The sequence below is a fragment of the Theobroma cacao genome, chromosome 2 (assembly GCF_053813885.1).
Source record: "Theobroma cacao isolate CCN51 chromosome 2, ASM5381388v1, whole genome shotgun sequence".
Lineage (NCBI taxonomy): Eukaryota > Viridiplantae > Streptophyta > Magnoliopsida > Malvales > Malvaceae > Theobroma > Theobroma cacao.
The window spans coordinates 40,653,020-40,677,632 of record NC_142640.1 but is presented as its reverse complement, the minus strand read 5'-3'; the positions used below and the strand labels follow the sequence as shown (position 1 = coordinate 40,677,632).

Genomic DNA, 24,613 nt, shown 5'->3' with positions numbered 1-24,613 from the left:
TGTATATTCCCCTTTTAAGAACTTTAATATATGATTATTCCACGGGATGCAACTGGCTTTGCTTGTATTCTGATATTAAGTGCTTTTTGTAGTATTAATACCACTTGCTCCATGGTTGGCCTTTCCTGCTTTATCCCTGTGCATGACAAAGCTAGCTTGAGTATGAGGTCAAAAGCTTCTAATGGGTATTCCCCGTTAAGTTTAGGGTCTGCAAATTTGGTAATGTCACCCCCTCTAGTGAGATTTTTTGCCTGAGAAGTAATAGGAAAATGCATTAGGGGTCTTAGTAATCAAAAGGATGGAAATGTATTAAATTTCGGAGTGGATATTGTCGGTTACCATTTTACTTAGAGGCAATGGTCTGTCCAGGTTCAGATTAAGCACCCTCTGCCCTGACAAAAGTTGTAGAAGTACAATACCAAAACTGTAAACATCACCAGAGGCATTCACTCGGTTGTTTTGACGGTACTCAGGGTCAACATAACCAATTGTTCCTCTCACTTCTGAGCTCACATGGGATTGACCTAGGTCCATAACTTTTGACAATCCGAAATCTGCAAGTTTTGCTTGAAATTTATCATTGATAAGGATATTTGTTGGCTGCCAAAACAACATCATATACCAAAATTAGAAAAGACTAACTATAGAAAGAGACAAGGAATAGTGGATTCCTCGATCTTGAATCTACCTTGATATCACGATGAACAATGCAGCCTTCTGGATAAGTGTGGAGAAACCAGAGGCCCCTTGCACTGTCCATTGCAACCTTGAGTCTCTGAATCCATGACAGAACTTTATCCTTTCCTGCTCAATATCTTTGTGTGAGTGCTTGTTCATGCAACAAAAACAGTATATACTGTAAGTCCACATACCATATAGCCACTCTGAGAGGTTCCCATTGTGGCACAGTTCATAGACTAGGAAGCATTCATCTTCACTCTCACAATAGCCAAGCAAAGCTACAAGGTTTGGATGCCTGATATGAGATAGGCTTCTAACTTCCCTGACAAAAGTTTCTATTTGTCCATCATTGATTATGTGCTTAACCGCAACATGCAGACCATTTGAGAGAAGACCCTTATACACCTTTCCTGGTCATAACAGAATAATAGTCAGGATATGAGATCTCCATCTGAAGGAAGGAAAAAAAAATTGCTTAATTCAAGCGTTCCTGTGCTTATTTGCTGTGTCAAACATTAGGATTGCATGAATTTGTCCTAGAACCTCATACATCAACCATAAACCAGTATTCTATAGGTCCAAGAAACAATGATTTCTCAATGTTAATCAGCATCTACTCTGTTTTACAGACAGTGTCTATGACTCAAGTATTACCTCTCTTAGGATTTCCTACAGCATAAGTAAAAGACTTGATTAACACGATGGCAATACAGATCTTCATCAATCCTTCTGCATCTTGCAGATGGCATTTCAGCCAGGAAATATTTTGCAGCACTCACCTTTATGTTTATCACAATATTGCAATTAAATATTTATGAAAACATGCATGCGCAAGCCGTGGTGTGTATACAATAAATAAACATAGTTCCATGCATTGTTGCTTATCCTTCGAAAACATTGTCTAGCCTTTTAAGTGGTGGCTGCATCTGCTGCAACCCATTTCTTATCTCCTTGTATTGTTAGTTTGTTAGGACCTAAATATTTTCTAGCACATTCCCAATTCATTTTTTTCATTAAGCCATCAATCTTGAATTAGAAATAGATCCTAGACTCTGAATTGTAGGTAGGTTCTAACCAGCTATGCCTTGGCCAATGAAGTTTGAAGGATTGAAGTAGTTTGTTGCTGAATAAAGTTCTTTCACCGAAATCTTCTGCGATCCAGACTGCTCAGAGAATGAATCATCTGATTCTGTCAAAAGAAGAAGACAATGATGAGAAATTTCTATTAGTAATCTGTTTTTAGCCTGTTGAACTAATTTTGCAAGAAAACTACCATCTTTCCGAGCAGGGAGCCTTTCTTCTTTCCTTTTTCTGAAGAAGATCCACGTAGCAATGGCTACTATTACCATAGCTCCCACTAACCCACCAATTAGAATCCACAAACCTATTATGATGAATTAAATTATAAATGTGTCAATGAATAATAAAATTGTACATATTTAAGACATCAAGAATTGGAACTCAGATGGAGTGGTGATGATTGTTGTTGAAGAGACTACCTGCCTTGTCGATACCTAGGCCATCTCTGCCTCCATGTTCGTCTGCAAGGTAGAAAGAAGAAGTTATCCAGTCACAACAAGAACTGAATCATGAAGCAGTCATATGCATGGTTATAATGTGTCCATGTTATTGCAAATTACATTGAAGAATTGAAAAAAAGAAAGAAAAGATATGGGATTGAGAAGTATCTGGCAGTTAAATTGTGCACTACCTAGGGAAAAAGCCCGCTCTCTGAGGCATTGAAATACTGCATAGACCCAGTTCTCATCAATTCTGTTGCTTATCATGGACACCAGTACTGCAAATCTACACACATCAGCAGACTCCTGTTTGTAGTCTGATGATCCACCAATCTCTTCCCATCTTCTCAAACATGTGCCGCAGGATTGATCCAGTCTGCCATCTGTGCCTAAGATCTTACAGTCTTCTTGTAAATTTTTTAATCTAGCTCCTAGCTTATCAACAACATCCGTGACAGTATAATCAGAACAGCCACTGGCACCACTTGTTAGCTTCTGAATACCACAGCCAAATATACCTTTCTCAAATCTTTCCATTACTGTTAAGCAGTTGTTTTGTTCTGTGGAATTTAAGTAAATGGCTTTCGTAAGGTTTGCCTGCCGCCCCAGTGCATAAAGGTACTCTTCGAAGGCTCCTCCACAACAACTGTCGTTGATGAAACCACCCCAGTTGCCCAATTCACAATTTGATTCTTTTGTGGAGGAAGAGTTTTTAATGTCAAGAATGCAATTACTTACTGAAGTCTGAGAAAACACAAAATCTAGGGTGGCAAACAAAAGAAAGAGATACACAATGGAGGAAAATGATTCATGTTTCAGCCTCATAGATAAATCTACAGCAGCCTTACCCATGTGAACCTGAGCCACAGTCATTGAAGGACGGACTAAAGGTGAGATATACCATTAAAGGAACAGAGGGTACGGACGATTGATCTTATATAAACATGCTTTAACCAGGGAGACCTACTCTGTTGTGTCTGCCTTTTGCTTCGAAGGAATGTTCTCTGCAGGTGAACTTGGAATCTGGTGGTATACTACCAATCCACGAAAACCAAGAGAGAATATGGGAGTTGTAGTAATGAATTAGACAAGACAGACAATGTTATAGAATTTGCAGCAAAGAGCATTGATATAAAGCTATACTGTAGTTGAAAATTTATATGAGAGGCACGTAGAGACAGTATGGGAATTACTGGGACTCCGGATGTACACAAGGCAAATGGCTATGAGGTGCATAGCAGCTTATGTCTTTTAGTGATGGGAAAGGTTCTGGATACAAATGGAATTGTTTAATGCCATTTCCCATATGAATTTATACGCTGATTTTGAAAAGGGTAGACATACATTGTCCAAATAACTATAGTTTAACTTAACAGCGTATGATGATAAAAAGAAAGGGTAATGGCCGGCTTAAATTATCAAAGGAACAAGGCTTTCATTGTCATTTTGTGATTGAATCAGTCTCCAAACGGTCGAGAAAAATGGTGACAAACAGAAAAGATGGATAAGGACGTCGGCACTGCTGCGCGGGCGTACTGGTTAACCTTGGTACCCTAAGGAACTTCCAAGCAGTTACTGTAGACACCATATTTTTATTTATTACTTTATTTTTAATTTTGATTTTGTTATTTATTTATTTTGAATCTAATTATTATTGCCTCAGTTTTATCTTTATTTTGCTATTATTTTCAATTTTATTTATTTTTGATTATGGATCAATATCAAGTCAAAATTTGAAATTGGGTTTGCTTGCTCTTCAACAACTTTGGGCTTTACTGGGTCTACAGTGAAGATCTATTGAGGTCCAAATATTAGACTAAGTGCCTAAACCCCGTTAGCAAAACAAACCCCACTAGGCTAAGTTGATCTGAAACAGATCAAACAAGCTAAATAGAATTAAAATGATCAAATTACCTGAAAAGTCCTTGTACTAAGTTATTTTCTTCAATTTAATATTTTTACTCAAAATCGTAATATTTTAATCCCTTAATTTTGAAAATTACTTCAAGTTAGTCGTTCTAATGCTTTTTGTCCAAATTAACCGTTACAGTGCTAACTTCATCACTGACGTGTGTGCTGATGTGGTATATAAAGGGGTTTTAGGTGCTGACGTGGACTGGCAATGCCACATCACCCTATGGATATGGATTGCCACATGGCACTTCAAGAAGCTGCTACTTGGCACGCCAAGAGGCTACCACGTGGCATGCTTAGATGTTGACATATGGCAATTTATTTTTCAGAAAAAGCACTTGTTAAGATTTGAACCAGTGCTTCTAACAAATAAACCAATGCTTTTACTATCACACCTACACTCTTATATTTGATAATATCTTGCTTGAATTTCTTTTCTTTTTTTTTCTTTCTTACTTTTTTTCTTTTTTTTTTATAAAAGAACGTCGTTTTGGAACCTTTTTCTTTTTCTCATTTTTTTCTTTTTTTCTATAAAACTACGTTATTTGAGAAGAAGGTTCCAAAGAGTTTTAATGGTTATGGTTTTTGAAAGTATAAGAAGGCTCCAAAACGTCGTAGTTTTATGAAAAGAAAAACAAAAATAAGAAAAAAAAAAGAACGAAGAAAGAAGAGAAGAAATTCAAGTAAGATATTATTAAAAATAAGAGTTTAGGTGTTAGGGTAAAGCCATTACTTTATTTGCTAGAGGTCCGTTCAAATCTTAACAGGTACTTCTTTTGAAGAATAATTACCACACGGCAACCTCTTGGCATGACACATGATAGTCTCTTGACGTGCCACGTGGCAATCCATATCCATAAGGTGACGTGGCATTGCCACGTCATTGACCCACCTTGAAGTGTGATGTGGCACTACCATGTTAGCACCCAAAACCCCCTTTATATCTGACGTCAGCATCTGACGCCACGTCAGCGCCACGTCAGCGATGATGTCAACACCATAACGGTCAATTTGGACGGAAAACGTTAAAGAGACTAAATTGAAATAATTTCCAAAATTAGAGACTAAAATGTTACGATTTTCAATAAAAGGATTAAATTGAAGAAAATACCCTCGTACAGGGACTTCTCAGGTATTTTGACCAATTAAAATAAAAAAAATCAAGATTAAAGCTAATTAAAATGAAAAACATTCTAGAAATACAAAGAACAAATAACAAATAAAAACGAAAAACGAGAAATAAAGAAAAGGGAAAGCCATGCCTAGTACAGCAAGGGTGCATTTTGCACCCTTACCATACCAATGCCTTGCCATACTCGTGAACCCAGATATGCATAGCTTGCAAACTTTTCTATTCTACCAACCGACACAATGCCACAACCATAAAAAAAAAAAAAATACCAAAAACTAAAAAACAAATAGGAGGCAGCCCTTGGTGAGTGAAATCGGTTTTAAGGCTTTTGGGAAAATCGTTTTTTCAAGAAGATAGGTCATTAGGGTTTCAGTTAGTGAGAATGGGGAGTGCGGCTTTGGTGAAGAGGGAGAAGGGAGTTGTTGACGACAGTGGTTAATGTTCTAAGGGACACTAACAAAGGAAAGAGGTAGGCTTAAGTTTTGGGTTTGAAAGAGAAAGGAGGAAGTTGAGTTTAGAGAGAAGGGAGAGAAGCCGATTAGCTAGAAAGAGAAAATAGAAAGCATAAATAAAGAAGAAGTGAGAAATCAAGGTTTAAATAGTTAGGTCTTTAATCTAAACGACGCCGTTTGCGCTAGGAATTGAAATGCTCAAACGACCCCTTTTTTTTGTAGTAGGGGAAGGTTTCATTTTTCATGGTAGTTGACAGTAAGGGTGTGCAAATGCAAATTGAATCGAACAACTGAGCTGAACCGAAGTGAGTTTAATTTTTTCAGTTCGGTTAGTTTGAATTTTTGGATAGTTCGGTTATTAAAATTAATTCGATTCGATTTTGATTAGGTATTTTCCTAACATAACTTAAGTTATTTGCTCAAAACTATTTATTGTTGTTTCTATCTATCTTTTTAATTATTTGTTGTTGTTCATATGAGTATCCATCTTATTTATTATAATTTTTTAGTATTATTTTTAATATTTTTGTAGTATTGATTTATTAAAAAATAGAACATAAATAAATATATATAAACAAAAAAATTTTCTTAAGTTCGGTTTTCGAAAACTGAACTGAATTAACCGAATTAATTCAGTTTCAGTTAGTTTGGTTATTTGTAAAGTTCGGTTCAATTTCAGTTATTTTTAAATATGAGTTCGGTTAATTCGATTACTAGATATCCAAAACCGAATAACCGAAATAACCGTTTTTACACCCTTACCTAACGGCGTTTCTTGGGTTTGGGAAACTTGTGGAATGGGTTGATCTGAGCCCACACTTGAAGAGAAGCCTTGAAGTCCTTGGGCTACTCTGAGCCCAAGCTAGGTATGATCTTTCCATTGTTATGTGGACTGTTGATTTAGGCTTTATTTGTTGCAATTTTTGGACTGTTACTTTGGATATTAGTTAATGAGTTTCCTTTATGGATCTTGACATAGTTAGAGCCCAAATATTAGCTTTGGAAAATTAAAAAAAAATGAAAGAAAGCATTTTTATGAAATATAGAATATAAATATTAAAATAGTTAGTCATGAAATATATTTCAACAAAATAAAAATTAAAAAGATAAGATAGTTAGTTAGGTAAAAATAGAATTAGGAAAGTATAAAATATTTAGTTGTGAAAAAATACATATTTAAGTAAAACAAGAATTATAAAAAAAATAAAAGACAAATATGCTTAGATAGAATAAAAGGTATAAAAATTATAGAAAAATAAAAAATATCTATTTTTATGCAGTATGTTTAGGTGGAATATAAAAAATAGAAGAACTAAAAACAGCAAGTTATATAAAATAAATATAGTTAAAAGTGATGATAAAATATTTAGCTCTATAAAGCTTATATAAGTACATAAAGAGAAAACAGATGTGATGGAAAAATTAATAATAAATACTAAAACATGTTGTTTAGACTATATCGATGATGAAATATTCATTCAGAATGTGTGAAGTTGCAATCCCGAATAAAGTTTTCTAAGTAAGGAATTTTGATTAAAACCCCACCAGTATGATGGGAGGGTTTTAATTTTGAGTCCCGATATTTATAATCTTAAGTAAATGAAAAACGCATTAAACTAATTTCTAATTAAACAAAAAAAAAACATAGAAACAAAAAGAAATAATGAAGTAATAATACTACTACTACTACGACTACAACAACAACAACAACAACTACTACTACTACTACTACTACTACTACTACTACTACTAATAATAATAATAATAATAATAATAATAATAATTAGAAGAGGGAATAGATGAATTATATATAGTTTTAAAATATATGGGATTATGAAAAATAATGGTACTCATGATAGTAAAAATAAATTTTTCAAAGATAGTAAACTCATAATAATAATGGATATAACTAAAATATAAAAGGTAAATATTTAGTTATAAAAAATAGATTTATGAGAGAAGATGGAAAAATAGTTAGTCAAAAAGAAAATAGGTTAGGTTAATAAAAAGATTTAGGAAAGAGTTGAGTTATAAAAAATATATGCATAAATAATAATAATTTTAAAATAAAATATTTTGTTAAAGAAATAGCATTTAGGTAAAAGGAAAATATACATAACCAAATAGATAAATACTTAAATATATAATAAAATAAAATTAGACAAAAACAAAATATTTATTCATGATATATATATATATATATATATATATATATAAAGATAAATAATTTTTAAAGAAATAACAAAAGAGTTGTGGGAAAGTTCAAAAATGAATATTGAAATTTATAGGCACATCACGCATCATCATTGCATTGTTAAATGTCATGGCATGTAAACGTGTGTATACGAGTCAAGGCCCCGATGATGGGATATTTCGAGGAAGCTTGCGAAGACGAATTCTTTCAAAAAATTTCCTAGGTGAAGGATACATTCAAATCCCACCAATATGATGGGAGGGCGCGAAAAATGTCCTAAATAAAAAACTTTTTCTCCTTAAGGATTGCATTCATGAACAATTATTTTTTTACTTACAAATAACTACCTCGATGATGGGATTCACTCATTAAACTTGCGAAGACGAGTTTCCCAAGTATTTCTCTAGGTGTGAGAATATCTCCAGATCCCATCAGTATGATGGGCGAATTTGAGAAATGTCTTCAACAAAAGGTTTTCATTTGACATTATCCAGACTTTATGCCATGCAGTTCATAATTGCATCATATGCACGTTACGCTCGTAAAATTGAATAAAATATTTTAATTTGTTAATAAAATATAAAAATAAAATAAGTAAGCAATAATTAAGGAAACATAAGAATAAAATCAATGGTTTAGGTTATAATAGGATAACATATGATTAAATGGTACCGTTCGTGGAACAGGCATCATGAGGGTGTTAATCTTTCCCCGTGCATAACCGTATTCCCGAACCCAACTCTAAAAATTCATAGTTCAGGTTATTGTTCTTTAAATGGACCTAAAATCAATTTAAGACTTTGTCGAATAGAACAAATTAATAAGTGATCAATCGCACCTAGATAAAAAAGATTAGTAACAACTCTTAATTTTTCTACATCTAACGAACGGGTTTTCAGATTCACATGTTACGACAGTTACAGACAAGAAAGAAGAATAACTTGATGGTAAGAGAAGTTAGCTAGCAGAGACACATGAGTTCAAAGCTTGATGCAACTACAGTCTTTGATATGGCCATGTGCAATAATAAAAAAGAAAAAAAATTAATGTAAACATCAAAGCCTTATGTTCAAGAACACAAAGGCCCCTTAAGGAAGGTTTCAACTTGGAACTCTCAACCACAACAATGTTGATCCCGAGGCCTCTAACTTGCTAGATGTTGTTGACTGATGCCAAATTGCCAATCTGGAAGGGAGATGAACATAGATTTCTTTTATTTATTATTTTTTTTTTTGTCTTTGGTTTGCTAAAAACAAAAGTCACTAATGAAGACATTGTTATCCGACTGTGTAAATATTCATTTTAAAAATATTTTTATATTTGGTATGGATTTTTTTTTGTAATGTTATCCTTAAGATTGTTAAGTATAATTTTTTTTTGCGTTAAATATTCAAATTGGGGATAAATCTTTGATCACTTTGTCAATTAAGGACCAAACGTTTTAATTGTAACAATTAAGAACCAAATGTTTTCGATTCTTTACAATTAAGGGTTAAGTGGACAGGTGGATGGAACGTGTATCATACGCGACAAAAAATCACATTGAAAATGCAGTTGTTATAAATCATATTGAAAATTTAGTTGTTACATGTCATGTTAAAAAATGTAGTAGTTACACGTTATATTGAAAGTTTAGTAGTTACACACTATGTTGAAGATTTAGTAGTTACACGCTTTGTTGAAAATTTAGTTGTTACATATTATGTTAAAAAATATAGTTGTTACACGTCATGTTAAAAAATATAGTTGTTACACGTCATGTTGAAGATTTAGTTGTTACACGCCATGTTAAAAATTTAATTATTACACGTCATATTGAAAATTTTAATTGTTATACACCATATTAAAAAAGTTGTTACACGTCACGTTATATTTTAAAAATTTTAATTGTTATATACTATATTAAAAAAGTTGTTACACGTCACGTTATATTTTGAATCGTTTGGACTTAACAAAAATTTTTTTTCGATAAAACTATGCTTCTGTATCTTATTCTTCCAAATCAACATTCATGTCATGCACGTGTCCTACATGCGGCCTTGGAAGTAAGTCCACACCCTATAGAGCTGGCAGTTTTCACCTATTGATTAAGCTTCAACTCAAGTGGGTGATCAAATTCCAATGTTGAGACCAAGCCCTAAGGCCCTAATCCATCTTTGAATTACCAAATTTCTGGTTTTACAGAGGGGCTCCACCTCACTTGTGCCACACCCCATAGGATATAAACTATTCCCCTCCACGAGGGTAATGTTGCTTTCGCAACATTCATCAGCATTAAGCAAAGCACGTTGATGACAAGGATCACATAAATCACATTTGCTCATGTGTAGTGGCCTACACTGCTACACATGATATGTGGGGGCCAGTTTCCTTTTTTCCAAGTATTTTGCAATAAAAAAATAATTTAGAAACAGTGCACATGTTGTAAAAATGTAGTAATTTATTAACGAGTCTAGTAGATCAACTATTGCAACAAAACGACATCGCATATCCCATCCCAAGAAAATCTCAAACAACTACACCAACCAAAAGACCAAACCAACCTCTCTCCCGAAAAAGAAACAAAGAAATATCGCAAATGGTTTTCTCCGGCGTTCCCGCAACCGACGGAGGACTCGAACCCGACTCCGAATCCGCGCCCCTCGTCCGCTCCCCTCTGAAACCCGCAAAGCCAGAAGACAAATTCCACTTGGCCTATATCATCTACTTCACATTAGGCGTCGGATTCCTCCTCCCATGGAACGCCTTCATCACCGCCGTTGACTATTTTTCCTACCTTTATCCGGAAGCCTCTGTCGACCGTGTCTTCGCCGTCGTTTACATGTTGATCGGCCTCGGCTGCCTCTTGATCATTGTGTTTTATGCTCACAAGAGTGAAGCTTACGTGCGAATCAACGTCGGGTTGGGCCTGTTCGTGGTTTCCCTGCTCGTTGTGCCCGTTATGGATGCTGTTTATATAAGGGGTCGGGTCGGGTTGTATGACGGATTTTACGTTACGGTTGTGGTTGTCGGTTTGGCGGGTGTAGCGGATGCGCTTGTTCAAGGTGGGCTCATTGGGGCGGCTGGTGAATTGCCTGAACGCTACATGCAGGCTATTGTTGCAGGAACCGCCGGTTCTGGTAATTAATTCTTTTTTTGTTGGAGTAATTGTAGATGTGGGCGTTCATTAATTTTATTGTAGAAATGAAAGCTTGCAAGTTGAGAGTTGCGTGGTTACCGTTAATCACTGCAAGGCCTTGGCCTTAGAGTTGATGCATAGTTAAAAAGTAAGTTTAAGGGACGGAGCAATTGCTCTTGTAGAGATAAAAAAAGCGAGATAGTATAAGTAATCTTTTCTTTTAAGCTGAGTTTACATTAAACTGATTCTGCTGTCATTTACTCAATTTTCAAGGACATTGTGCACTTACAGGCTCAGAAATTGAGCTGCTTAGCTTAACTATAGAAACTCAACAATTGATTTGAGTTAACCATAGGCTATAGCTTTACAGTATTTATAGTTGTTTTGAAGAAACGTTTGCTGTAAAAGGCTTGAAAGACTAAGCATCTTTCACGTTTCAAGGGCATCGGTGGGCCAATTCTTTTAACCCTGTGAATCCTGAATCTTGAGCTACTTGGAACACTTTTCTCTCTTCCCTACAGTCTATAGCTATGCTTTCCGTAAGGTATATTGAAAGTAAACTCTTATCCACTAGTGATTACTAATAATACCCATGTGCTCTATAGTTTCATTCGAATATTCATGGTTTCAAAATTCTTTGCTGATTTTTATAAAGTCCGATTATGTGCAGAATTGTGCGCTTTTTCTTGCCTAACCCGAGTTGAAAATTATAGCACCAGGTGCAATTTTAATTTCCAAAATTGTTGGCTACAGGTGTACTTGTTTCAGTGCTACGGATCCTGACCAAAGCTGTTTTTCCGCAAGATGCTGATGGCCTGAGAAAAAGTGCCAATCTTTACTTTTCTACTAGTATTGTGGTTATGGTCATATGCATTGTCTTGTACAATGTGGCACACAGACTTCCGATTATGAAGTACTACAAGGAGTTGAAAATGGAGGCTGTTAAGGAGGAGAAAGAGGAGAAAGGTCCCCTGACCGGCCCTGTTTGGAGAGCAGCCTTGTGGAATATAGTAGGGACAGTCAAGTGGTATGGATTCGGGATTATCCTCATATACGTTGTGACTTTGTCTATATTTCCAGGATATATCACAGAGGACGTGCACTCATTGATTCTCAGGGACTGGTATCCAGTCCTCCTTATTACGGGCTACAATGTGTTTGACCTTGTTGGGAAATCATTGACTGCAGTTTATCTCCTTGAAAATACAAAGGTTGCAATTGCTGCATGTGTTGTGAGGTTACTTTTCTTTCCCCTCTTCATAGGTTGCTTGCATGGTCCTCAATTCTTCCGGACTGAGATTCCTGTCTCAATACTGACTTGCCTTCTGGGGCTTACTAATGGCTACTTGACAAGTGTGTTAATGATCTTGGCTCCCAAATCTGTTCAGATACAGCATGCAGAGACTGCTGGCATTGTTATTGTATTGTTTCTAGTTATTGGTCTGGCATCAGGATCAGTCATAGCTTGGTTCTGGGTGATCTGATATTCAAGCATTGTCATTCTTATATTAAGCCAGATCCCAAAAACAGGTGATTGGCATGGATTGTCTTAGTGATGTTTTTCACCTCTGTAAAGCTGTGTAAACGTCACTTTTAGTAGCATTGTTTCTTCAGATTGTACGGTGAATCCTGTAGGGCTGTACCTATAGTGTGCAAATCGTCTATATCCTGTATCTTATCAGAAATTGTAACAAATGAAATAATTGGTTGTTATCCAGTTTCAATTCTATGATGAGTAGAGCAAATATTGTTCTGGAAATGTAGAGTCTATGCAAATTATAATGCCCTGGGCCGTATAAATAATGCAGTTTAATTCTGTGATTCTTTCTTTAAAGGTGATTTTTATGTTGAACAACAAATACAAAAGACAAAGTGGTGGGTATAACCTGGAATAAACTATTGCAGGTGTTGAACGCGTGTAATAAGACCCATATATTACTTTTTTTTTTTTTTTTTTGCTTTTGAAAAAAGAGGAAAACAATGATGATAGAAAGGAATAAACTTACGGACAATTTGAAGCATTGGTCAGTGACTCCGGCCATTTAAAGTATGGATTTGTCTCTCTATGGATGGCGTCCAGTTTGGTATGGGAAATCAAACTTCAGCTTCAAGTCCTTAAGCATGAGGAAAGCGCTGGTACTAAAAAAACCACAAGTTATTCTGCTGATGTTATCAGATCATCTCCAGATCCAGCAAACTCCAACGTTTATAGTAAAAAACACATACTTACATGTGAACATTACTATTGTAATGATACATGCCAGGCGACAGGCGCCTCCTGCTACAAATGTACCACCAACCAATTCAACAGTCTTTTCATATATAAAAGAAATAGTTAAAAACTAATAAAGCTCAGTGGATTTACCGGCATATCCACGACCGACGGGAGGACCGGAACCCAGGTCCCAACTCCAAAACTGCCCTTCTCCGACACTGTTCGACAAAACCCACTTTCTTTACATTAATATTGGGACGTTTGATGTCTCATGACGTGATAGCTGGAAATATGATTATAAAACATTTGATTATTGTAAAAATAATATTATAATATAAAAAATATTATATTTTAGATAAGATTATAATTTTTACTTTATAATCTGATAATATTAATTTTTAGAATTATTCTTATGTATAAATATACAAGTTTAATATATTTGAATTTCTTTTACAAAAATTTTTATATGATATCATCCTTTCAATAAATCTAGCTATTCCTCCTCTTTAATAAGTTTTTTCAGGCACTTTAATCTGTTGACTACATATATACTCTTTAATTCGTAATTTGACACTTAAATTCATATGAAGAAAAATTAAATTAATCTCATATATTTTATTTTTATTTCTTGTTATAATAACATTTTTATGTGTAAGTTTGTATTTTTTTATAATTTAAATGCTTATAATTTTATATTTGACCTAAAATATAATTTCTACCTGTTTATTTTATCATTTTTTTTAAATCTACATGTTGGTAATGAACTATGAAATTGCAACTGTTATTACATTACATAAATTACATTATGACTTTCATTTCTAATTTTTACTCAACTTAAATTTAAAATTTAAAATTGATAGTAATAATAATACCTTGAACACCTTATTAATATAAATGATAATATTGTAGGATGCATGGATAATTGATTCGAGAGTTTTGTTCAAGACATTTTAAACTACTTTTTGCAAATCTTATGAGGTGGATTAGCATCAACCTAAACTTTAGCCACCAATTATCAAGTTAAAACAAAATATCCAGAGATATTCTAGATAGCTGGTTGGGGAACAGAAGAGTTAAATGGTTAGTTTCTTATCCAATTGGCATAGCTGGTGGTTTATTGTTATGTTGGGATGATAGTTTTATTACAAAATAACAGACTTTTTTTTACGGAATTTTTTTAAGAAATAATCAAGTTTTCGTTGTAAATGCTTTTTTCTGATGGATTTTTGACGAAATTTTTTGTTGAAAATTTCGTCTCCGAAAGTATTGTTGGAAATACTTTTCGTCAGAACTTCATTGAAAAATTTCAAACGGAATTTCAGTTAGAAATATACATAAATTTGTTGAAATAGAGCTAAATTTTGATATAGTATATAATTTTATTATTAACTTTAGAGTAAACATCAATCAATTTTTTACGTACACTAATAGTTTTAGACTTATTGTCTATGAAATGATCATGATCCCCTTAAACGTCTATAGGTGTTGTTGAATACTTTCACAAAGCTAACATCTCGATTCATCTCATTTGCCTGCATTCATTTACAACTATACTCAATCATAATGCATATATTTTACATAACATGTAAAGCATATTAGAATATGGGAAGTAGTTGTATGTAAAGCATAACAAATAAATATTAATTCATACCATCCTTTTTGCATGAATAAGGAATGGAACTAAACCACTAGTGTGCTTTGTAATGCATCCTTCTTTTAGAGTTAAACAATTCCTCCTTACTTGTTCCGATTGTTTTTCTATTCTTCTGTACCCCATGCTGCATTGACAAGGGCATCCTAAACTTCATTTGTGATCCATTGCCTTGACATGCCTTTGCAGTCCATGATATTTTTTGTGTTGATTTCTTTCTTTGCTTGTGTCCTCTCTTTTAAAAGCATGTCTCTTAGTCGATCAGAACCAAAGCATGACTAAGTCTAGGTAATTTTAGCACTGTTACATTATTTTTCTTAATATTTTTTATCCTTTTACCAACCATTTTAAAGCACCTTTATAAGTTTGTCAAACACTATGCAGAATGATGGAAAAGCACCAACCATATCACTTTAATAACTTGTTATAACAGAAAATAGCTGATAACTCTATTATATAAAATTATCTTATCATATTTTGAATGATAAAATGGCTAAGTCTTTGAGTTTAGGCAAAATTATAAGTAGTTTTCTTTATTTTTCTTTAATTATTTAACTCATAATTGAGCTAGTTTACTTCAAGTTATTTTAGTTCATTTGTATGGTAAAAATACCTATTTTTAGTGATGACTGATTTAGTTCCTATATTTTTAAGGTCCTCAAAAGAGAAAGGGTCAAGTGGCAAGGAATTGTACAAGTTGGTTAGGTGCAGACTTTACCAAATATGCTGTGGTATTTCAGACATAACTCAAGTTACAGAAATCCAATCAATGTGATTCTTGGACCATTGCAAAGCTAAGAGAAAGGGTTACAACTTTTATGTCTATTACTTCGCCTATTTCTGATCAGAACATGGTCCAAATCATGTTAGAATTAGCCTGATCGCAGCAGTTCTGCACTAGGCAACTTGAAGGAACAAAGCATCGAAACAGCAAGCACAGCGCTGCAGCGCCAGGCTCCCAGCGCTGTCCCAGTCAACCAGCAAGCTCCCAAGGCAGAAGCTTAGGTGCTGCAGCGCCAACACGCAAGCTGACTAAATTTTTTAATCTTAGCAAGTCGTTTTCTTAATCCAACAATAAAATTTTTAGCTTCAAAGAAGAGATGGATTGATCCTTCCAATTCCCCTGAAGCAAAAGCAAGCAAAAGCTGGGTGTGACAATGTCACAGTCCTGCTTAATATTATTCTCCCTTTTGAACTCAATTTAAACCACCACAAAAAGAGTTTTCAACTCTTATACATAATCACAATTAATTAATTAATTTAATACTATGATGATTTGCTAAAGGGTAATCATTTTTAACTTGATTATTTCAAACTGAACTATTATGAGTTGATTGTGAAATTTGGATCACATCTATGAACAATTTAAAACTAGAAGTTAAGCATATATAGTTGTTAGTTGAAGGCATATAATAAGAAAATTTGTTATGGTTTAATATCAAATTTTAGTATATGTTGTCATTTTTGACAAGTTTGCAAGAAAATTATGCAATTTCAAGTGAATAAAGCAAGTAGCGTCATGCAGTTTGGGAAAAGAAAATTAAGGCAATTGACAATTTTTTGTGAATAAAGAATCATTGTCAGTCATTCCTATATATATATAAGTTTTATCCTCTATTAAGTTGAAAGTTTCTGGATGCTTTAATCAATGCCAGGATAAATAAGGCTTTGACTAATTGACAAGTTTTACACAAAAATTATATATATAAAATTTGAAATCGAGAATGAGTATGAAATATTGTAAAAAATTTACAAACTAAAGATTCAATTTTCATACTATAGTAATAACATTATGACAAAAATTTGACATATCTTGAACTATATTTTGATATAAGACAGATATAGATCAAAGAAAAAGTAAATCTCGAAGATTATTGGACTACTTGACCTAACAAAAAGGAAGAAAAGTAAGTAACGCTTTAAATATTCCAAATATGCTTTCTAATATGCTATCTAATATTCCAACAAAGATAATGATTCATTAATCAACTAGGAGAGAAATTCTTTCCTGGGAATCAATACAAAATAAGGGAAGACCCCCGAACAATAAAAAAAAATAAAAGAGAGAAAATAAAATAAAGACCCCGAAACAAAGTTATAGAAAACATAACACAGTGAAAGAAAGCACTATAAAAAGAAAGCCAAAACAGGGCCTTTTAAAGATGAAAGAGATCAATCAACCAATGGCAGCTCAACATCAACAGAGCATCAACGCAGTAGAGAAAAAAAAACCAAGACAGTAGCAGTAAAGCCGAGAAGTAGCAGAAACAAGAAGCAAAACAACCAAAGTCCTCCAAATCAACATCTTAAAAACAAAGAACCAAAGTAGAAAACATAACAAAAAAGCCAATGAAAAAGTGAAAGCAGTTGGAACAACAGAAACTCAATAGGAACACGGCAACAAGGAGATAAGACAGGACATGGAAAGGCTCAAGCAAATAGAACCAGAAAAAGACTTTAAGCTTTGGACCTTAAGATCAAAATTGCAGATGGAGAGTTTGGATAGAAGCTTCAATCAGCACAGTAGTAATGCAAAGCAAGCTTCAGCCTGCGAAGGAGCTTCAGCCGTCATTCAGCATGGAAAGGGTGGTAAGGGTCAAAGGCTTCCAATGGGTTTCAAATGAGAGGGGGATCTGTCTAAAAATTAAGGATTTGGGATTTGGGGATCTCCCTGGCTTTAGCAATATATTTTGTAATGTTTAATTTTGCTCAAGTGAATCAGTTATCTAGCTAAGTATAGTCTTAGAGTATAAGCAAACTCTTAAAAATGTTGAATGGGTGGTAGAGTTGATAAAGGCATACTTAATTTTTCATCACACACAACAAAATTAAGGTGATAATTAAAAAAATTAATCATTAACTGTAGTTATATAACTTGAAGTTTATTATAAGTTAAGTAATGCTTATGTATAAATTAAATATATGTATATTATAAGTTTAACCCTAAACATTACTATATATAACTATAATAATTATAACATATTAATACCTAGGATATTTGCTATCATATTAATATTAATATTAACAGTTATATCATTTAAAATATATATAACCTGTAATTTCGTATTAATATAGGTTTATAAATATATATAGTTAAATTTAAATTGCTATGATTATGATTTGTATATATAGATATAACAAACTAATTAATATATTTTAAGTATATTATTAATTAATTAGTTTACTATCATTCTTTTTAATATTTATATTAACTAATATGAGTATATCAAGTATTATTATTTTTGTATAGCTTACATATATAGTTATATATTTATAAATACCCATGATTTCAATTATTAAAATTATAATATGAAACTAATCGCAAATGATGACATATTCAAAGTAGTATTAGAATTACCCAATATGAATATATGATCAGTGTAAAGCATAATGTTATAATGTTATGTATAATTACAAAATTTGTATAATTAATAACTAATTGTAAACAATATATACGTTATAAAAACTAAGGTAATAACTTTATTGTAAAATTATTAAGTGTAATCATATAAACAAAATTTATTATAAGTTATATTAATGCTTACTTATGTATTAGATATATGTATATTACACTTAACTAATACATAAATAATTATACAGTAATATATATTTACATAATATTATTTATTACAAAATATTATTATTATATATATAGGTCTAATAATTATAACATATTAATATGTATATATATAAAATGTTAATATATTATATTACTATGATTCTAATTTATATACATATAATAAACTAATATATTTTAAATATATTATATATTAATAAGGTTACTATATATAATAGTATTCTTAATTTATATTAACTATAGTATTAGACCCTAAAGTATTATTAGTTTTTGTTTAATTATATATTAGATTTTATAATCTCTTTTTATAAAATTAAAATGTTTATTATGTTATTTTTATAAATATTTTGTAAATAACATTACTGAATTTGGAACTATTATATAATATTTATGATTCTATTATAAGTTTTCAAAATATATAAAAAATAATAACTAAAGGAAAACATATTTAAATATTTAAAGCCACCAAACTCACTATGTATAAATTTAATTTTCTTAATATAAATGATTAATAAATTTTAAAATAATTATTAATATATTTAGAATTAAAAATAAAAAAAATAGTAATACCGACAGAATTGTCCAACAGAATATTCCATTGGAAAGTTCGGCTCCTAAAACTTTCCGTAAAAAATTCCGTTGGAAAATTTGGCGGGATTAATTTTTATAGCCAAAACTATTTCCAATGGAAATTTAATTTTCGTTGAAAATTCATCGAAAATTTCATTGGAACATTTGGCGAGATTAATTTTTTTGCACCAAAACTAGTTTCAATGGTTTTGGAACGAAAATTATCCCGTTGAAAAATTTCGTCGAAAATCCATTTGTACAAGTAAAATAAACATCCATCGAAAATCTGTCAGAAATTCGATGAAATTTTTCAATGAAAAAAGTTATTTTTTTTGTAGTGTTTCTTCACTATTGAAAGTCAGTATATTGATAAAAGATATATTTTGATTGTTGGGAAGATTAACGGTAGTGACTTGAAATTGGGGCTCAGCAACATTTATGCCTCAAATAATGATGAAGATAGGTTGGCACTTTGGGGGGATTTGGTTATCAAACTTGTCAAGCCCAACTCTATGATATACTTGCCATGTCATTCATGTACTTGATAGCATGTCTACACACTTGGATCCTCGAAAAATTATTAAAAGTCGGTATCGTACCTAGTGGTATAATTAAGTTGATTAAAACCTCGAACTAGTCCAAATAGAGATTTTAGGATGTATTTGAGAGTTATTGAACCTTAGAATGTCTTAATATGGTGATTTGGGGTTTGAGGATTGATTTGGAGTCTAATCGGGAATTTTTATAACGTAAGGGCAAAATGGTCATTTTGCCACCCGAGGGAAAAATTGGAATGTTGGAAGAGATTTTTGACCAAGTTGGACTAGTTGGAACATAATTTGAATTTGAGAAGTGAAAAATTTCAATTTCTGAGTATAAGGGCAAAACGGTAATTTCACGTGTTTACGAGGACGTAATTGGAATTTTTAAAAATTTACACCACCATGACACTTGTCAAGCCCATGAATTTCACCTATTATCATTTTATACTTTGGATAATTATGAGATTATATGTGGTGGAAAGGAAAAGCCTTATTAGTTAAGTTTTAAATGTGAACCAATTATATGTTGCCATGTGTCAAGTTTTTATTATTTTATAATTTCCTTTATAAACTCAACATAAACTCTCCCATTCACTCTCTCATTGCTGTTCAAGCCAAAGAACAAAGGGGGAAAGAATAGAAAAACCCTAAGGAGGAAAAATTCAAGTGAAATTCATTGGATTTTCGAAAAACGAAGCGATCAGAGGTAAGATTTCGCGATTTAGCTTAAGATCTACCTTACCCATGTTTTCTTTTTCATTTTCTATGGTTGAAACTCAAGTTTTCATGATAGAAGCATGCTGGCCGAATCAAGGGGGGAAGGTTTTGAGGATGGGTTTTGCTAGATCTCATGTTATCTAGGTATTTTTAGTGTTTTGTGATATTCGGTATGAAAAACTAGTAAGAAAATAACATGTTCTTCATCAAACCCTAATTGGCCAAATTCTATAAGGAATATTTTGAAGATGAATTTTGTTATATTTCATGTTATCTAGCTCGTATTTGATGATTCGTGATGTCGAATATCGAAAACGGTTATCGAAAAGTATAGTTCTTTTAGTAAACGCCTTGAACGATAATGAGAAAATTATAGTAAATGGACTTAGAATTGATTTCTAATGAGGTATACAGACTTATTGGAGTACCGAAAGTGCAATGAATCTATTTGGAGTTGAATTGGATGTTTTGGCTAATTAAACAGTGTATAGTGAGAGTTAGGTCGAATACCATTTCAGTCCAACAACAATTGAATCCACGTAGAACACCATTTTTAAGTGATTATTCGACTTCTCATTCAATTTCATACATTCATAAAGAGCTTGAAATAGTTTTATAACAGTTTGGCACAAATATATTGAATTACTTGTTATGTATTATGTATAGGTGGTGAGCCCTCTAGTAAGGGTAAGGATATCGTACCCGAGGACCAAGAGTAGGAGTACTCCCGTTATTATGAGTAAACAGACAATCATCTTAACTGTCTAAAGTAGTTTATACTTATTTTTATGATTTTAAAGAATAATAAATTTAAATTGTAAACTATTATGTTTTATAACTGAAGTGTTGGTTAAATGAAATGAGATTCATAATTTGGTTTGAAATTGAATCCTGGTTTTGGAAATTGAGTAAGTGGAGACTATATACTTGTGTTATATATATGTTTTGACATATGGCTTGAATTGATGTCTTATGACAATGTGATGACATGAATGACTGGATTTGTGTTTGTGTGGAATATATGAATTATTTTGTTTTACCTTGACAGGCTGGGTAATATCATATTAGCCATGTCATGCTACTGAAATTTTATTGATTTGGTGGGGTAAGTGATTAGCTTACTGCAGTGGGCGGGTTTCTGTGGACTAGCCTAATAGAGGGGCACGGTAAACCCCATTATATTTTACCTTAATATGAAAGACGCGGAAGGTATCTCCTAAGGTAGTTTAGAGTTCACTTCACGCCGAACCACCACGTGAGGATGAAACTCAGCCAACGCCAAGGAACGACTATGTTTTTAAACGTAAAAACATGTTTTTTGTGTATATGTTAATTTAACAGCCTTAGCGGACTCGGTTGGATGCCTTGCGCAAGGTGTTACAGAGTACGAGTTTTGGCACGAGCCAAGTTTTAAGAGAGTCATAAGCCTTGTTGATTATTTTTGATGAAATGTAATTGTTTTATATGGTTGAAATTAGTTTTAATGTTATGAATCATATTATGAAGAGATGTTTTAATTGTCTCCATTTACTCAACTTTAGATGTTATAGATGAACTTTGCTTACTCACTGGGTTTATAAAAACTCACCCCATTCTTTCACCCATTTCAGGCTCAGGGCAGTTTGTAGATCGCCAATTTTGTCGAGAGTTTGCTTTTGGATTCGTATCCTTAGAAATCGTGGGTTTACAGTCGTGTTTATTTTTGTTATTTTGGGGCTCACATGTCATTGTAAAATATTTGTGTTTACCTTGGCACTGTGTGCTATTATGTATATAAATTTATTTTGTTATTACGCTACAGTAATTGGTTACGTAGAATTTTATATAAAAATGAAATATTTTATCCAATATTTTTATTTAGTTCTATTAGTTATAAATTCACTTTAAAAAGATGATTTAGATACCTAATTTATTTTTAGATACGAAATGTATATTTTTTCATTCATATACTATATTTTTAGCAGGTTTTGAATTTTTCAGGTAAAAATGACCAAAATACCCTCGTGCTGTAAAAATTACTTTTTGATTGTCTTTCATTTGAAAATTGTCTATATTCCTTTAAAACATGATATTTAGTAATTGTTGCTCACAGGGGAGGCGAAAAACTGATGCTAGAGCCTTGCGAGGTTTCAATTGACATTTCGAGTAAGGTTTGTCTATCGGGACATCGTGACGGTTGTCACGGGCTTGAAGAAAGTATCGGGTCATGACAAAATTGAATGAATTTGATGTGCCTTGGCTGGTCAGAGGTGATTTTAACGTGGTAAAGTGTCCAGAGGAGAAAATTGGTACCACTCTCAATGATGCTGCTATAAATCAGTTTGTCAATTTTATAGAAGATGTGAGTTTGATTGATCTTCTTATAAGTGGGGGAAAATTCATGTGGAGCAATAATAGAGAGGAAGCTTCATTTAGTTGCTTTGATAGATTTCTCATGGCTCTAAAGATTTTGGAAATTTGTCCAAGCTTTTAACAAGAATGTCTCCGTAGGTCAATATCTGACTATAACCTGGTTCTTCTAGTTGTGGATGATAAAAAATAGGGACCTAAGCTGTTTCGATTTTTCAACCATTGACTTGATGAAATGAGCTTCCATAATATGTTCTCTAAGCTTGGGAGAATACACAACATCTATGTCTCAAGGGGGTAGGAATCTGGCACAGACTTAAAGGAATTAAAAGTAAAATTAAAGAATGGTAGGCATTAACTTATAGGGTCGGTGATAGGAAGATTCGAACCATTGAACAAATAATTCATGACCTTGAAATTGAACTACAGCTGGATATGTCCAATCAGAATTTGAGAGACCAAATCATAAAGTTGAAAGGGGAATTATGGAAGCTCTTTATGGTAGAAGAAAGAAACTGGCACCAGAAGGCTAAAGTGAGATGGTTCCTAGAAGGAGATCATTGTACTAAGTATTTCCACGTGGTACCGTCAATGAGAAGGAGAGTTAATTGCATCAAAAAGATAATTGTTAATAGGTATGTGGTGGAGGATCCTTATGAACTATGTGAAAGGATTGCTGATCATTTTGTGAATTTGTATAGCAGAAATATTAATGTGAATTTGAAAAAGTTCAATTGTTTCTTCAGCAAGCTTAGTGATAGCATGGTTGACTTTCTTGAGAGACCTTTTTCTGAGTTTGAAATATGAGAGACGATCATGAGTTGTGATAGCAATAAAGCCCTGAAACATAATGGATTTAGTTTTAAATTCTTCAAAAAGTAGTGGATTGTTTTTAAGGATGTTATCATGCGATATATTGGGGAATTTCATCGTTTGGCTGTTAACGATGGGTATATTTAGACCTGTCAATATGGGCCTACCCCATCGGGCAAGCCCATTTTTTATGAAAAATGAGGTGAGTTGGGTCATAAATATTTATGCCCATATTAAAACTGAGCCTAAATGGGCTAGCCCCGTTTGATTAGAGGGCTAACCCGGGTTGGTGCGGGCCAACCCAATGGGCCAAAAGAAAAAAAAAATTAAACTTAAATGGTGGGCTAGTGGCTAACTGTGTAAGGACTAGCTAAGGCCCTAAACCCAAGGACCGGCTAAGTGCTAAGTGCTAAGTGCTAACCCAACCTCTAACCCATTCAGGCTTCAAAACTTCTGCCGTTCTTTCTTTCAGCCTACAGCAGCAGTCTAGTATATAGCATAGACTTGAGAAGTTGAGATTAAGAGTTGATAGTCGAGTTTTGCTTTCCCAAATCTCCATCCCCATTCGGACATCCCCATCAGCCATCGCCCATCGGCATCTCACCTTCAGCCGGTCACCACTCTATCTCCAGCACTCCTTATCTCACCTTCAAAGTCTTTGGCACTAGCTACCTGCCTACGGTTCTCACTCCCCAATCTTCATCCGACCGTCCCCATTGCCATCATCCATCGGCATCGCACTTTCAGTCGGTCACCACTCTAGCACTCCCCATCGGCCATCTCACCTTCAAAGTCTCTGGCACTACCTACCTACCTACAGTTCTCAACTTCTTACTCCCTAATTCGACAATTCCTATCTGAACATCCCCATCTACCATCGGATTTCCACCATCAGCTAGTCACCACTTCGGCACTCCTCATCAGCCATCCCACCTTCAAAGTCTCCGACACTAGCTACCCTGCCTACCTTTGCTCTGAGTCTTCTCTAGCAGCCCAATAAGCCTCCGATCTGCTTTTCTTTCTTTTTATCGATTGTTTAATTTTATTGCTATTTTATCTTTATTTTGCTGTGTGTAACGTAAGTGTGTTAGTGAAAAATGAAATCTAAAAGTATCAGTATCAATGTATCACCTTTTGTATTTTGAGATTTTGAATTGATGTTTCATAA

The 24,613-nt window shown here is 33.3% G+C and overlaps 2 protein-coding genes across 2 annotated transcripts; one reads left to right on the top strand and one right to left on the bottom strand.

Moving 5' to 3' along the window:
* Positions 1-23: 23 nt before the first annotated feature.
* LOC18609394 (proline-rich receptor-like protein kinase PERK3) lies at positions 24-3,074 on the bottom strand. The gene is made up of 8 exons (XM_088803570.1): positions 2,393-3,074; positions 2,181-2,222; positions 1,926-2,065; positions 1,757-1,844; positions 873-1,091; positions 689-804; positions 340-600; positions 24-251 (listed from the first exon to the last, which is right to left on the bottom strand). The coding sequence occupies exons 1-8, from the start codon at positions 3,072-3,074 to the stop codon at positions 24-26; spliced, it is 1,776 nt and encodes a 591-aa protein (XP_088659696.1).
* Positions 3,075-10,370: 7,296 nt separating this feature from the next.
* ENT1 (equilibrative nucleotide transporter 1) lies at positions 10,371-12,735 on the top strand. Its single transcript, XM_007044482.3, has 2 exons — positions 10,371-11,012; positions 11,765-12,735. The coding sequence occupies exons 1-2, from the start codon at positions 10,472-10,474 to the stop codon at positions 12,493-12,495; spliced, it is 1,272 nt and encodes a 423-aa protein (XP_007044544.2). The 5' UTR covers positions 10,371-10,471; the 3' UTR covers positions 12,496-12,735.
* The last annotated feature ends 11,878 nt before the right edge of the window (positions 12,736-24,613 follow it).

What these genes read in the sequence shown, in the direction of transcription:
- LOC18609394 (XM_088803570.1), bottom strand. Translation starts at nt 3,074, where the DNA reads ATGACTGTGGCTCAGGTTCACATGGGTAAGGCTGCTGTAGATTTATCT. An exon ending in CCTCTCAGAGTGGCTATATG is followed by an intron (nt 805 to 872) that starts GTATGTGGACTT and finishes GATATTGAGCAG; the next exon opens with GAAAGGATAAAGTTCTGTCA. An exon ending in TTGTTCATCGTGATATCAAG is followed by an intron (nt 601 to 688) that starts GTAGATTCAAGA and finishes TTGTTTTGGCAG; the next exon opens with CCAACAAATATCCTTATCAA.
- ENT1 (XM_007044482.3), top strand. Translation starts at nt 10,472, where the DNA reads ATGGTTTTCTCCGGCGTTCCCGCAACCGACGGAGGACTCGAACCCGAC. An exon ending in TGCAGGAACCGCCGGTTCTG is followed by an intron (nt 11,013 to 11,764) that starts GTAATTAATTCT and finishes TGTTGGCTACAG; the next exon opens with GTGTACTTGTTTCAGTGCTA.